This window comes from Leuciscus leuciscus (genome assembly GCF_965113295.1).
Source record: "Leuciscus leuciscus genome assembly, chromosome: 23".
NCBI classification, from domain to species: domain Eukaryota; kingdom Metazoa; phylum Chordata; class Actinopteri; order Cypriniformes; family Leuciscidae; genus Leuciscus; species Leuciscus leuciscus.
Genome location: NC_138747.1, coordinates 31,995,306 through 32,012,557, shown reverse-complemented (window position 1 = coordinate 32,012,557; position 17,252 = coordinate 31,995,306). Strand labels below are relative to the sequence as shown.

Sequence of the window (17,252 nt, the reverse complement as noted above, 5' to 3'; positions counted from 1 at the left end):
GCTGAGTAAACGTGTCTGTCATCTGCATCACAATTTTATGAATAGCCCAGGGCCGTCGCTCTTTCAACACCTTCTGATTGGCCCAAATCACTTCTTGCGCGTTCTGATCTCGTACGTGCAAAATACCAGTAATCTTCATTCCGCGTTCAAACAGCGCAATAATTTACTGGTAATGTTACAACTTCCCTTTTGCAGAAAATAGCAGGAACCAGTTTACCGGTATATTTGAAAAGGTCCTGTTCACACATGATCTGTTACTGGTAATTTACCAGTGAAGAGTGTTGAGAAACATGTTCGACCTCTGTGAGACTAAGCATTAGCATTCTGAATCCCTCCTGATCGAGCGTCAATATCTGCTGCGCATTTACACGGACAAACCCCTTCAATATCCATACGGTGACGGGATGGGCAGAGCTCATAAGAGTCAATATGAGAGTGATTTATTGATGGCGTAAGCGTTGCATGACTTTCCCTTTCTTGAGCGGGGTTAATGAGGCTGTGACCTCTGCCGGCAGACTCACGGTCATGTGAAGTGCTGAAGAAGCAGGGTCAGTATTGAGCACCATATGCTAATGCTCTCTATATACCACGCTATTGATTTAGCTTTCCCCCGTCCAGAAGAGCTCACAGAACTGTGAGGCGCCACAGGTTGGGCGACGAGGGAAAAAAAAACCTTCGACAATAGTCAAGTTCTCTGGATTTATGCTAAGTGATTTATCTGGTCAGCAGAACCAAACAGCTGATAGTGGTTAATAGATTAACAAAGTATTTAACAAATCAGTTCTATTTTTTATTTTTCACTAGGGCTGGATATTTTTGATTAAATTGAATTCAAATCCGATTCAATATCGATTCATTTACATGGCAAATTTTCTCAAGGTAAAAATCTCTCCTAAATGATGTAAACTATACAGGGAACCCTGTCGGTTGGTTCATTACTATTGCATACAAATATTCAAGGAATTTTGTATAATATTAATAATGTTATAATAACTTAATAAATGGCAGCTATTTTCATGACAGATTTATTCAAACATACATCAAATATTGAAGAACTGGATAAGTAATAATCTAACGATTATGTAATATAGTGCATATACTTATCAAAATTCTCTCGAGTTATTTTTCCTGCTAACTATCGAGTTTATGGTCACTGAATGGCTTTTCTGAGGTAAATGTGATGTTATGTGACATTGTTCTCAAGCTGTTTTATTGACGTCTTTCTGCGGTTGAAACACTGCTTGATCGATTACATCAGACATGATTGATTTCACTAAGTTGTCCTGTATCTTTCAACATTCCTCCTGATGTTCATTGATGTTTATTTGGTGCTGTAACTAGTAGTAAACAGGAAGAGATGATCGGTTGAACTGTCACGCCACATTAAAGAGCGCAAAACCATATTTATTGCTTGAATATCATTATAAAACTGACAGAATTTGAAAGCTGAGACTTGCCAAAAATATCAAAAGTATCAACGCTCAAAACTGGTGATTATTGGCAGGCAAATTATGTTCAGTGAAGCTTTGTCCATTCATAAACTGAAAACAGCACAGACTAAAAGACTGAATCTTGGGACTTAAGATCACTATTGGTTCATCAGCCCTGCTCAACAATAATAATGACTCACATTAACTTATTAAACAGACAGCCCTTATTATGTGATTATATATTTATTTTAGTGTTGGGCAAGGATTAATCACGATTAATTGCATCCAAAATAAAAGTGTGTGTTTACATAATATATGCATGTTTACTGTGTATAATTATTTTGTATATATAGATACACACATATGCATGTATATATTTAAGAAATATGTGCATGTGTATACTGTATGTATACATACACATATACATAATTTATATTATATAGAAATATTTTATATATAAAAAACACATTTTTCTTAAATAAATAAATAAATAAATAAATAAATAAATAAATAAATATAAACAAACTTTTTTTATTGCATTATGCATTTAACAGACGTTTTTTATTCAAAGCGACTTGCAAAAGAGGAGCAAAAACAATTTGTCAAAGAGCCAATGATATTCATAATATACAATGCCAGGTTTCCTGTATATTATGAATATTCTTGGCTCTTAGACAAACTGCTCAATTTCAATGGAAATAACTGGATTTCACCTGCAAAAATGTGCTGAATAATGTTAAATGTGAGCAGAGTAAATGAAATCACGAACCTCCAGCAGAAAGGGTAGTTGTGCTTGAAAGAGCTGGCGTTCACCAGACGCCCGTTCTCCTTCAGCCACTTGATGATGTTTTTGTCTGCATCCTGAAAGCATTGAAGACAGACAGAACAAAGTCTTGAAGCATGCAGTGGATAAAACCAGACAAAGTGTGACAATTAAAGAATAAAGATTTCTCTGGCGGCAGATACAGGCCTCGCTTTATGGCTTTATCTGCAGCAGGGCTCGACGCCAGCTGTACAAATGCATGAATCTCCTGCACGTTTCAATGACTGCCTTTCAACAAAAGTCATATTAATTCACTTTAATGGAAACATGTCCAGTGTGTCCTTGTGGCTGAATTGGCTTCCTGTCTCATGCATAATCGATTATAAGAAACTTTTCTTAACCTGTGAGGCCTTTTGAAGGGTACCTGCATTCCTCCTGGAGAAAACTTTAACCTGTGAGGTCTTACATGAAACCACACCAGTGTTTACAAGACTCACAACTCGTTTATCATCGCCAGGAACGGTCTTCATCCAACTGGCAGATTCAATGAAGGCCTCAAGTTGAATTACCATGACAATTTTTAAACACATTAGAAGCACAAATCCCAAGATATATCGTTTAAAGTCCCCCTGTAGTCATTAATTTACTCTCTTAAAACTCACCTTTGATCAGCAAAATTACATATTTAATTATTTTTTCTCTGAAAAAAAATGTATTCATGCCTTAAAATATCTTGAATGTAACTCGACACCCTTGCCTCATTTAGTATGCGCGGTACTACGAATATGCAAATGAGCCCCGCCTCCACTCACTCACTCACTCACTCAGCTCAGAGATCCACTGGTTGACGATCACACGTTGATCTGATTGGTTACAAGGTAGTTTGTGACGTCAGAAACACCAGCGATTTCAAAGCGTGTGTTTGAGACTGTCTTTGGTTCACTGCAGTTTTAAGGAGGAAATACTCAGCAATGCTGTCGACTTATGAACTTACACATGGTTTTTCTTAAAGCATATTAATAACACCACATAGACACACAAACAACATTAAAAGCTGGATCTTCACCACAGGGGGACTTTAATAAAACAATAAAACTTTACTTTATATTTATTTGTTGCATCCTATTGTGCTGTTCACTGATATTTTCCTCTAGCTGAAATAATGCTTTTAAAATGTGAATTTGTTTCAGCCCTGTTGACAGCACCTCAGTTTGGGATGGCATGAGGGAGTAAAAGATAGCAGAACATGCATCGTTATTTCTGGGTGAACTATTATTTTGCATAACCTACATAAGGTTTCAGACGCTAAAAAGTGTAAATTAGCAAACCCTCCAGTAATTTGCTCTCTGATTCAATATTCCCAAACTGTCAGGGAGCGCGTCTCTATCGGCTCTAATTCAAAGACACAGCTGGGATGTGTGAGCGCGGTAATGAGGCAAGAGAAACCGACTATGAGTGCCGAAACACAAAATGACAGAGCAGAACTATGAGGAAAGTTATTCTCGGGAAACAGAGCTCAGTTTCTCTGTCAGTCATCTGGCGCTGGGCTAAACTGCTGACATCATAGTCCCTCTGTCACCCAATCACACCTACACACCCGCTGAACGTCACGCTGGAGACTAGGAGTTTCCTTAAAGAGTGTGGAGCTGAACTGCTCCTGTGAGTGCTGGACTGCTCAAGTCTCCTCAGATGAACACTTCACTGCCAGAGACCAGTTCTACTGCAACACTCTTTACCATTTTATATTACTGATGCATTTCTATGCGAAATGGCTATTGACCAAGAAACAAAGAGTCGTTGATTGGATTATGAAAAGTGAGCGTTGTATCCCAGAATGAAGTCTGATCTGAATGTGACTGGCTGAACTACAGCACTGCCTTCCATAGGTTCACAAATGCAGGTTCATTTAGAAACTAAGCAAGTGACTCTTTATGAATGGATCATTGAATCATTCACTCAACCAATTTGTTCAAAATACAGATTCATTTAGAAATTAAGCAAGTGACTCTCTTTATGAATGGATCACTGAATCATTCACTCAACCAATTTGTTTAAAAATGCAGATTCATTTAGAAACTAAGCAAGTGACTCTTTATGAATGGATCACTGAATCATACACTTAACCAATTTGTTTAAAAATGCTGATTAATTTAGAAACTAAGCAAGTGACTCTCTTTTTGAATGGATCACTGAATTATTCACTCAACCAATTTGTTCAAAATACAGATTCATTTAGAAACTAAGCAAGTGACTCTTTTTGAATGGATCACTGAATTATTCACTCAACCAATTTGTTCAAAATACAGATTCATTTAGAAACTAAGCAAGTGACTCTTTATGAATGGATCACTGAATCAAACACTCAACCAATTTGTTCAAAATACAGATTAATTTAGAAACTAAGCAAGTGACTCTCTTTATGAATGGATCACTGAATCAAACACTCAACCAATTTGTTTAAAAATGCAGATTCATTTAGAAACTAAGCAAGTGACTCTTTTTGAATGGATCACTGAATTATTCACTCAACCAATTTGTTCAAAATACAGATTCATTTAGAAACTAAGCAAGTGACTCTCTTTATGAATGGATCACTGAATCAAACACTTAACCAATTTGTTTAAAAATGCAGGTTCATTCAGTAACGCCGAGTAACTCAGAGATGAACAGTTAACTAAAGGGCTGGGTATTGACACAAATTTCACTGCTCAATTTCGATTCACAAGCTTGTGATTCTATTCATTTGGATCTAAATCAGGTTCAATACATGTAAGGTTTTCTCAAAGAAAACATCTCTCTCAACTAAAGCTGTATATTATACAGGGAACCCTGTCAGTGCGCCTGCCATGTAAGTGGACAGATCAGATATTCCACTGTCAAAGTGACTTTTTGAAACATTTCGCAGAACAGATATATCTATAACAAATAAAACATCTCTAGTTGACTAGCAGAGTTTAAATTTTTTTCGTTTGTGTTAAATCAGAGGCGATCTGGCGCTGAAATATCGCGTTTGAAATCATCCTGAGTGCTCAACGGCTCATGCTTCAGTCCCGTTGCAGAGACTCTCTATTCGTTCCAGTGAAATCACCAAATAAAATGCACACAAACATGTCCCTGCTCTTGATTGATATACAATCTCTGATGAACACATTTGGTTTTAATGAGGAAAAATAACCTCAACGAGGGCAGATTCGAACCCAGAACCTCTGACATGCTTAACAAAAGCTCTACCACGGGACCGTTTTATAGCGGATCTATGAACATAATCACTGTCTTGAAGTACTGTACTATATAATGATTTTGATATAAGGATGAAACTATTGCATTAAAAATGTTTCTATGAATTCCATGTCAATAAATTAAACTCTTAATATCATAATGTTATTTTTTTGTTTGTTTCGCCAAGTGTAGTGTAAATGATAGATATCATATTACTATAAAAGATATCAGATACACTTTTAAAAGAATATGTAAGCACGGTCGTGAAAAAAGGAAATTGTAATTGGGCATCAGGACCTGCAGTGTAAATGCGGACAGCATCCGTACCTTCACGTACTGACCAGCGAAGTGTGTGACCTCTGCGGTGAACACACCGGATGAGTCCACGGGGCAGATGGGAGCAGAGTCTCTCTGGATGATCTTATAGTCCATGCAGACGCGGTAATCATCCTGTGGACAGAGGAAACTTTCTGTGAAGTGCAAAACCTGTGATTCTGAGATTCTGAGAGCACAGTGAAAGTGTTTCCCATGAATCAATGACAGAACACACTGGCACTGTGCTAGCAATGGGAAAAACAAACATCTGTCATATGACACACAAGAGAAATGAGCCCAATGATACGATCCTGCTCAAAGGCGTTCCTGTAGCTCAACCAGTAGAGCGCTGGCGCTTGCAACGCCAAGGTCATGGGTTCGATTCCCAGGGAATGCAAGAACTGATAAGAATGTAAATGTGTACTTGAAATGCAATGTAAGTCGCTTTGGATAAAAGCGTCTGCCAAATGCATAAATGTAGGGTGACCAAACGTCCTCTTCTGCCCGGACATGTCCACTTTTTACGGGGCGTCCGGGTTTTTTTTTTTTATAAATTCATGAAAATGTCTGGTTTTCACTGTTTTTCTTGGGACCATTAAGCGTGTACTTTAAACTGACTGGCGCTTGCCTTTGCACACAAAACATATGAAACCAGCTTTGGCTTCGCCCCGTCTTGTTATAATCAGCGCGTTCCTCAATCCGCAGTGGCACCAAGCAGAGAGCACGTCAGAAAACAGAGGCGCGTGTGTGTGTGTGTGTGTGTGTGTGTTCATCTCAGCCTCATTGGTCTGTCACTGCTCGTCAATGTCAGAATTTTTGAATGACCAATCAAATCAAAGTAGGCGGACTTTGTTCACAGAATTTTAGCAGCATGACTCGAGTCGACGCCTCCGTTTACGGTCAAGTGCGAGATAAGATGTAAGTAGCTAACAGCGAAAAAAAAAAAAAAAAAGGCCAAATGTAAATTCACAGATGATTTACAGAGAAAATTCCCAAATAAAGGTGCTAGCGACCTAGAAGCCCACATAAGGAAAGGAAAGTAAAGGCTACAAGAGAACATCAGGAGGAAATAGTGTAGTAGATTTATTTTATTTCAACCTATGGCCATGAAAAAAAAATTGTGTCATGTAAAAGGAGTTAAAAGCTAAACAAATTTTTAAAAATATTATTCTATTGTTGCGGGCCAAATGTTGAATGGAAAGGATGTATTTCTTTATGTATTAAAGTACAATAACATAGTTGCAAGGTTGTGAATGCATTTGTCAAGTATTTTTTGATGCATTCACCCCCAAACCACGCCCCCACCCTTAGCCACGCCTCCCCAAACCACACCCCCACCCTTAGCCACGCCTCCCCAAACCACGCCCCCACCCTTAGTTACGCCTCCCCCAAACTACGCCCCCAGCCATCAACCACGCCCCGTTATATATATAATTGCGCTGTTGGGCCAAAACATTGAATCTCTCTATATTTTGTCATTGTTTTATAAAATTAATGCTGTTGGTCATCCTTTACATCTATATGTGGATTTTACAAATATTTAACGTTAACACTTTACAATACGGTTCAATAGTTAACATTAGTTAACTACCTTAGTTAACATGAACTAAGAATGAACAATACCTTTTCAGCATCTTAGTTAATATTAATTTCTACTAATTAATTTACTACTACATTATAAAAATCAATAGTTGTGTTTGTTAACATTAGTTAACGCACTGTGAACTAACATGAACAAACAATGAACAGCTGTGTTTTTATTCATTAATATTAATAAAGATTAATAAATACTGTAACAAATGTTTTGCTCATTGTTAGTTCATGTTAGTAAATACATTAATGTTAACTAATGAACCTTATTGTAAAGTGTTACCTAATTAACCAATAAAAAGCATTTAAAAGAGGTTTTGACTAACCCATTGGCTCCTCAAACTGTCAGTCAAACTTCATAACGCCGGCTCTATTTAAACTGTGATCTCTGCTTGTTTGCAATGCAAGGGAAAATAAAGAACTGATGTTTGCGTAAGTACAGCGTTTTATTTACTCAAGACACACTGTACATAAATGCTAACGCTTTTTGCATTTGAAGAGCAGAGAATAGTCTTAGTCTTTGCCGTCTAGTCTGAAAGCAAATATAGTGTTTTAAATATCTTGTGCTTGGCGCTTCATCTTTCGATCGTGAGATTAACAAGAAGAAGAAAACTGAGCGGCCATTTTAAACTTTATCTCCTGTACGCTGATGAAAGCGTAATGCGATGCACATGAGATGCGACAGACAAACTATATCTGTCATTCGCTGGTAACTCACTTTGAGCTTGACTTTCATAAAATGTTAATATTATAATGACACGTGCAAGTGTCTGAACATAGCTATATAAAGCCACAATACCAACTTAGACGAGTGTTTAATATGTAAATTAGTTGTTTTATCAACATCATACTTATTGTGTTCCTACCTGACTTAAGCTTTCATATTAAATGTGAGTACTAGTTTTAATAAAGCCTAATATATAGATTTATATGCCATTTGAAGCAATGCATGTTTGTGCAATTTTGTTATTTTGGTAACACTTTACAATAAGGTTCATTAGTTAACATTAGTTAAGCTGGGTACACACCAAAAGATTTTTTACATCTTATAAGATTTTCAAAATGTGATAGACCACATACATAAGGACAAAAAATCCTAGATTTAAAGGAGAACTCCGGTCAATTTTAACATTGAGCTCATTTTTTTGTAAATTTGGAGTGCTGTCAGTACAGAGAACAACGACAGAAATCAGTGTTGCCTACACCGTGTTATCATCTTTTTAAAATTTGCACCCTGTTGACTTCAATGGGGCACGTTTTATATCTGCTTTTAGCCTCTTAACATCCTTGATGTGTCATTACAAGTGCACAGCCATTGTGAATGATTCCTTCAGAGTGAACGCGGTGAATCTGACTGCAGTAGATGTGAAAGATATAATTCAGCCAGCGCACATAGCTGTATTTTCTTCCTGTTTTCGGTCGAAGTCCACAGTAGTCGATTGTCGAGTTCACGCGCGTGATCATAGATACTAAACCTATGCGTGTGAACTCGACAATCGACTACTGTGGACTTCGACCGAAAACAGGAAGAAAATACAGGTATGTGCGCTGGCTGAATTAACTTCATTTTTCTTCATATCTTTCACATCTAGTCAGATGTCATGTGAAAAAAAAAACATTGTACCCACCATTATATATAACCTTTTATACAGAAATATATTCTTTATTGTCTTTATTTGTTCTTTATTGAATTTGTTGTCTGTTTAGAAAAAGTTATTTAATCCCTCTATAGAACCTCTCTGAACCCTTAGCACTCAGCTTCCTGCAAGTGTGTGTGTGTGTGTGTGTGTGTGTGTGTGTGTGTGTGTGTGTGTGTGTGTGTGTGTGTGTGTGTGTGTGTGTGTGAATGGCCGTGTCTTCCATCATCTCGCTTTCTGAATGGATATTGTTTTGTTTCACGTGATAATCTCCAGAGCGTGCTTGTGTTTGTCCTCGGGCCGACGTTCTTCCGATCAGGTTCGGACACTCTTAACACACCTCACACCAAGGGAAAATCTGATAAAATAATCTGTAGAACCATCAAGATAATCGGGACACAGCTAGGATTGTCGGAAGGGGGGAAAATCGGCCCAAAATCAGCCCGATTATCTTTTGGTGTGATCCCAGCATTAGCATGGACTAATAATGAACTGCACTAATACAGCATTTATTAATCTTTGCTAATGTTAATTTCAACATTTATTAATACATTATTAAAATCATGTTAACATTAGTTAAAGCACTGTGAGCTAACATGAACAAACAATGAACAGCGGGATTTGTATTAACTAACGTTAACAACGAATAAAAAATACAGTAACAATTGTACTGCTCATGGTAAGTTCGTGTTAGTTAATACATTAACGTTAACTAATGAACCTTATTGTAAAGTGTTGCCGTTATGTTTTTATATAGTGGTGTGCCGTGGCCAGAGAAAGGTTTGGAAACACAGGTTTACAGCACAGTGACGTCTGAGCACTCCAGGACATCTCTGTGTCCTTTACTGGGCGTTCTGGCTGTTCTCCTGTAATGAATCATTCAGCTCATGTGCATAACAATAGCTCTTCCTGTAGGATTTCTCCATTTTTAGCATCATCTGTTTGTCTTTCTCCCTTCAAGAGTTCTGCTGTGAGAAGACGGCGGACCAGGGTTCACGTCGGTCACCCACAAGCCACTCTTCTTAATAAACCGCTTCACCTGCGCTTCAAGGTTTATCTAACGACCCCAAGACTTTCTTCAGCCGACCTGATGGGAACTGTTCAAGGGCGTCTTGGATCTGCTTTTTGGTTTTCTTACAAATGAAATAATATAAATGAAATTATAGGTCTGTTGGGAATGATGATTCACTAATTTCAACTGCACATTGATGGATGATTTAAGAAAAAGAAAAATCATATGACGTGGAGAACTTTAGAAGTAATTTAGGTCACACTTTAGTGTCATTGTTACAGTGTAATTATATTAAGTACTGAGTAATATTAATTAACTACATCTACTTACTATAGGGTTAGGGTAGGATTAAGGTTTGGTTGAGGGTTAGTTGAATGTAATTATGTATAATTTACTGTTATTACTATGGTAAGTACCTGTAACATATGTAACAAGGACACTAAAATAAAGTGTTACCGTAATGTATTACTATTGATCATTGTAATTATTCAAACTCAGTTTACCCTAGTCATTGTAAAGCCTTCTGTTATTGTATACCAATACTCAATAAAGCAACATTACACTGTGTCCTAAGCAGAAGCGAGGCGTGATAAAAGGTTTCTATGTTAGTCAGAGGTTTTGTCCTATCCAGCTGGCGATATGAACAATTCTATTTTAGAAACGGTTTCTGGAACAAGAACATGTCAGCTATGACAATGATAATCTTAGGTAGTGGTTATGGGCCTTATTTAATGTTATAAGCATCTAATATGAGTATGAATAAAACATTTTGTGACCTCTATAGCTATACTGACAAACCGATTCAAAGATAGTTTCAGTAACTCAGTGTGTTTTTTTTAATCATGGTGCAATATTTGTGAACTTCATTATACTTCATTATATACTTATCAATTTCACTGCGAGAGTCGTGCGCTTGCAGAGACTCCGCCCACACGCTCTTCTGATTGGCTGTGATTTTTGATTGATTTGGTTGTGAGTGCAGTGCGCCTGCAGAGACTCCGCCCACACGCTCTTAAGACTGGCTGTGATTTTTGATTAATTTGGTTGTGAGTGCAGTGCGCTTGCAGAGACTCCGCCCACACGCTCTTCTGATTGGCTGTGATTTTTGATTGATTTGGTTATGAGTGCAGTGCGCCTGCAGAGACTCCGCCCACACGCTCTTAAGACTGGCTGTGTTTTTTGATTAATTTGGTTGTGAGTGCAGTGCGCTTGCAGAGACTCCGCCCACACGCTCTTCTGATTGGCTGTGACTTTTGATTGATTTGGTTGTGAGTGCAGTGTGCTTTCAGTGAGACTCTGTTGCTGGAATCTTATCGCATTTTGCGTCTGGTTAGGACACGATTTTACCCACAATCCCCGAAGCACACAATTGAATGCAAGTACAATATAGAAGTGACTTACAGCTCCAAAGTACGGGGCCTGATGAACCACTCCTGTCCCGTCATCATCACGCACGTAGTTATCAACCACCACAGAGAACGCCCCACTCTCCTTACACTGAGAGGACAAACAAGCATTCGTCAAGATCACATTTAACAGATGCAGAGCTTTAAACAGAAAGACTTGTCATATCATCCTGACTGATGACACTTTAAGGAGTGGATTTGGTGCAACTTCACACACTCACGGATGCATGGATTAAAAGCAACACTTATGGTCAGAAACTTTATTATAATCCTTAAACGACACTGACAGAAGTCTCAGCTTTGGTGCTCTTCGCGTGTCGGTCAAAAATTGCAGAATAAATTGTTATAAATTGTTTTATTTCAATGAAATTAATGTACTATATTCTAGTTCTATAATGTTTTTTATTTACTATTTTGTATTTTTAGGGGATTTTATGGTACTAAATTATATTTATGCTATATTTATAATCCATTTATTCACTTTTTGAGTTTAAATTTCCAACTTAAACTGTCGTTAATCTTGAATGCTTTACAGCAACAGACTTAAGTTTGATCTCTTTTCAAAGACGACACATGGCAGATTATTGCTGAAGTGAAAAAAAGAAAAGAAAGGAAAAGAAAAAGAAAAAAGGGAACTTAAAAAAAGTAACAATTTTACTTTTATTGTTATAATTAAATATGAAATATATACTTTCAAAAACATGTTTTCCTCTCAAACTGTGTGAAAAATCAAAGCCACAAGTCTAAACAAGTTGTGGTCAAAATTTGAGCCTGATATCGGATAAAATGATCTTTCAGTGCGATTGTGTTTGGCTGCAGTACCAAACGCTTCCACTAGAGGAACTTCGTCTCACATTCATTTCTAATGCGCTCATTTTTGACAGCGAGGAGCACAAGTGTGACTATTTTTTTCAGGACCATTTAACCTGTTCGAATCTCATCCATGATTTAATAATTTTTTTGTGTGTTCACCTTTACCAAGTTTTGTACCATTCCGATGAAGAAAAAATATATATATATAAATAAAAAAAATTATTATAATATTTCGGTCAAAAACCGCACCAGAGTGTTTGTTGACCCCCAAAAATATCATTCTGTCAGTATTTCCTCAATCTATGTTCACTCTAAAGAGACGTGAGAGTATGAGATGCAGCGTTACACAGTTTACCTTGATGAAGTACTCAAAAAGAGGCTTGTATTTTTTGCCCTTCAGGTTCTTGCCAGGAAATCTATAAAACAAAAACACACTTTATCAGCACTGAACTACAACAGCACAGCGGTCGGAGAATTACTGGAATAACTGAAACACAAGGCCAAAACACTCTCTGACCTTTCCGGATATGAACACTTACAAGGGTCTTTGATTGATCAATACAGAAAAACAGCTGAGAATTTAATTGAGTTGTGAACAGTCAAGTCTCCCTTATTTATATAGCGCTTTTAACAAAATAGATTGTTTCAAAGCAGCTTTACACGTCTAACACACATTCTCACACAAAACTGGTCTGAATGTCTTTAATGACACTTTAACGTTGCTCTTTTGAAGCTGCTAAATTGACTGTAATTGCATGTAAAAGAGTGACCAGCTCCATCATCATAATTTCTCATTTTTTGTGTTCAACAGATGAAGGAGCACAAAGAAAACATCATCCAGGTTTGGAATATGGTGTGGTGAGTAAATTAATGACTTGTTTTAACACAAACATTAAGAAGTGCAGTGAAATCAGCTCTACTCTTGCTCCTCATTCCAGTCACAGCATCACCTCCTGAAGAACTTTCATCAAGAGCAGAGATATTAATCAATAATAGCAGTTCGGCTCAGGACTAATCCCACAATACCTCAGCTTACTGTTATCAGCCCTGCACACTGCTCAGAGAACACACACACACACACTCAGTCACTTACTCACACAAAACACACACAATCAGACACACACACAAAAATAACACACATTCACACATACAATAACACACTTACACACAATCATATAAAATCACACACAAAAACACACACACACACACACACAAGTTACCTCTGTAAACAAACACTCTGCGCTTATAAACACTACTCTATTATACGGAGGTGAGATGAAAATGTCATTGAAACTTTTCTGAAGAAAGTTCCCTTCAGATATACATTCATTTAACTATGAAAGCGCAAACCTTTCGAAATCGTGTTTTTACTTCAGTTAAATCACGGCCTTTTGAAGTTTAATAATCACAGTGAGCCATATCTATAGTCCTGCTATTCTGTCCCCAGATTAAAGACCTTTTGAATTGATAATTAAGACTTTTCTAATACCATTTAATATATTAAAGACTATTTAAGGCCTTACATTTTATCAAACTGAATTTAAAGGGCCCCTATTATGCAAAATTCACTTTTACATGGTGTTTGAACATAAATGTGTGTTGGCAGTGTGTGTACACAACCACCCTATAATGATAAAAATCCACACAGTGCTTTTTTTAAAAATCCCCATAAATCGTAAGCACTGTCTCAGAACAAGCCGTTCTCAGATTCGGGCCAATGTGACATCACTTTGCACAGGCTCCTCCCACGACTGTTGATTGACACTGCAGTTTTAGCATAGACCCGCCCTGAGTGAGCTGGACACAAGCCCCGCCCATGACTGTTGATTGACACTGCAGTTTGAGCATAGCCCCGCCCTGAGTGAGCTGGACACAAGCCCCGCCCACAACTGTTGATTGACACTGCAGTTTTAGCGTAGACCCGCCCTGAGTGAGCTGAACACAAGCCCCGCCCACGACTGTTGATTGACACTGCAGTTTTAGCATAGACCCGCCCTGAGTGAGCTGGACACAAGCCCCGCCCACGACTGTTGATTGGCACTACAGTATTAGCATAGCCCCGCCCTGAGTGAGCTGGACACAAGCCCCGCCCACGACTGTTGATTGACACTGCAGTTTTAGCATAGACCCGCCCTGAGTGAGCTGGACACAAGCCCCGCCCACGACTGTTGAACTACGCATTCCCTCTGGCCAATAGAAACTTCAGGACACAGGGGTTTCTTTATAAACAAGGAAGTGACATCATCGTGTGGTTCAGAGTCTGCACTAATAAACTCACTTGTCCAGAATGGTGTATTCAGCGTCCGTTTTGAAGAGAGCGATGAGTCTGGCCTCCATCATGATGTAAACCTTCTGCGAGCTGTTATCTGACACACATTACACATGACAAACACAGAAATCAAAACATTGGTTAGGGGTAAGATGTGCCAGCTGTGTCTTATATAGGTGTTATCTGAGACACATTACACATGACAAACACAGAAATCAAAACATTGGTTAGGGGTAAGATGTGCCAGCTGTGTCTTATATAGGTGTTATCTGAGACACATTACACATGATAAGAGACAAACACAGTGATCAAAACATTAATGAACAAGCAGACGGTTAGGGGTAAGATGTGCCAGCTGTGTCCCTTATTCCTGCGCCCCATGAAGCTTTGAATGAATTATGGGTGTAACTTCCGTTAAGCTGTAAACTATCAGAGAAAGACTCGCTCTATGAACACAATAATACAGGTTTTTTTAACTGGGTACAATGAGATGACTATTCTACTCACCCTTCAACCATCGAACACTAAAAGGACATTTAAAGGTATAAAAGCATCAACAAGGTACTTTCAACATGAATAACCACAAAGAGTGATTCTTTACACAGAACCAAAACTGTAACCATTTCTAATTATTGTTGTTGTTCTGGTTGTGAGTGAGTGACTGTGAGAGTGAGTGAGTGAGTGAGTGAGTGAGTGAGTGTGTGTGTGTGTGTGTGTGTGTGTGTGTGTGTGTGTGTGAGTGAGTGAGTGAGTGAGTGAGTGAGTGAGTGAGTGAGTGAGTGAGTGAGTGAGTGAGTGAGTGAGTGAGTGAGTGAGTGTGTGTGTGTGTGTGTGTGTGTGTGTGTGTGAGTGACTGTGAGAGTGACTGTGAGTGAGTGAGTGAGTGAGTGAGTGAGTGAGTGAGTGAGTGCGCATCAGTTACAGGCTTATGTTTGACTGTATGGTCCCTGTTAAATAAATAAATAAATAAATAGAAATTACGGACAAGTTAAATATCATTGCGTGATACTATTTCAAAGTGATTTCCGTCATTTTGACTGATAATAAATTGTATTTACCAGTGAAAACAAACCTGGATTTGAGGAGAAAAACCAGAGATTCATGCATTCCAGTGAATTATTAATGGCATATTTCGTAAATTAAATCGGGAGAACACACAAATGTGCAGTATATGTATATTGTAATTTTTCATACTTTTACAGTGGAATGCAAAAGGAAAAAAATGAAAGAATCATGAGGAAAAGAATCCAGCGACTGAAGAGAGCTCTTGCCACAGTAGATATGTTTGTAATAATGTCACGTTAAAATACCAAGTGTTACGTTATTCTCATGATGTCTGGAAATAACACATGAAGGGAAACTGACAGATAAGCTTTATTAATAGGGCAATCTTATGATTTCAAATGATTAGTTTCAGTCTTTTTGAATGGAAGTTCCCCAAACCAGAAGAGCCACCCATACTTCAGAGCGTCAGGAATAAGGTGGATATAGATAACATGTAAGGGCAACACAGATGATGCGTCATGTAGATATAAGCTGTCAATCACAGCAGCATCTCTAAACAACACACAGATTCAAAAGGGATTCGATGGGACCTGAGAAAAAACCGCTCTGATACAACGACACACACACACACACACACACACACACACACACACACACACACACACACACACGGAGAGAGAAACATCAATAAAACATGGCACTTCCCCAGGGCAGGCTGGGAAATGATTGGGCAGAGATGTGGATCACACACACACACACACACACACACACATTGGTATTCAGCACGTCTCTCTCCTGCAGCAGAAGTAGAGCTGGTGACTCCACAGGCTCACAGCGCCCCCTGTCAGTCACTGCAGGAACCACAGGACCAACTGGGTCAGGCTGTAAGGGCCTTGCACACTGAGTGCAACATTTCCACATTCATCATTCGGTGGCTCTTGTTAATGACCTGCTTTGAGCTCGAAAGCACAAAGTGAGCCATATCTATAGTCCTGTTATTCTGACCCGAAATGTAAGACCTCTTGAAATTTAGACTTTTTTAAATTTAGACTTAGAAAATTAAGACTTTTCTAATACCATTTAATATATTAAAGACTATTCATGGCCTTATATTTGATCAAACTGAATTTAAGTCTTTTTAAGGACCCAGTCACACACACTCATCAGGTGATTTACTCCACATTCAGTCTGGCCAAGAGAAACATTGTGCTTTATAATAAATAAAACTTGACGACAGATTAAAGTGAGCAGCGTGTCAGAACAACGGAGCGGTTCACACACACTCGCCACTCAGGGTTGTTTATGCTAATGATCTTTCAGAGCTTATATCTATAATATTTTTATCTAGAGCTAAAAGTGCTTCATTCAAGACGGTGCGATTGGCTACCCTCCGGTCTAAACACTTAATTTAATCAAAGAATCCTGAAAAAAAAACTGTTTTCAACATTGATAATATAATTAGTGTATATTTGAGCATCAAATCCTCATATTAGAATGATTTGTGAAGGATCATGTGACACTGAAGACTGGAGTAATGATGCTGAAAATTCAGCTTTGATCACAGGAATAAATTACACTTTACTATATAGAAATAATAGATAATAGAAATCTTTATCTTAAATATATTCATAACATTTAACAATATTAATGGACTTTTTTGTACTTTTAATGAAATAAATGCAGCCTTGCTGAGCTTAAGACACATTAAAAATCGTACCGATCCCAAACGTCTGAACGCCAGTGCTTGTAGTCTAATGGCTATCCAGTTATTAATATACGTAATAACTTCATTT

At 38.0% G+C, this 17,252-nt stretch overlaps 1 protein-coding gene across 2 annotated transcripts in view; it reads right to left on the bottom strand.

Annotated features, from left to right (window-relative positions):
* iars1 (isoleucyl-tRNA synthetase 1) overlaps positions 1–17,252 on the bottom strand; it is a 107,216-nt gene that overhangs the window by 74,612 nt on the left and 15,352 nt on the right. For both annotated transcript variants that reach the window (XM_082156372.1, XM_082156371.1), the window contains exons 8-12: positions 14,464–14,551; positions 12,541–12,601; positions 11,368–11,463; positions 5,740–5,862; positions 2,200–2,291 (exon numbers count right to left, since the gene is read on the bottom strand). In XM_082156372.1, coding sequence (XP_082012498.1) covers positions 2,200–2,291; positions 5,740–5,862; positions 11,368–11,463; positions 12,541–12,601; positions 14,464–14,551 — 460 coding nt within the window. The remainder of the gene's footprint in view (positions 1–2,199; positions 2,292–5,739; positions 5,863–11,367; positions 11,464–12,540; positions 12,602–14,463; positions 14,552–17,252) is intronic.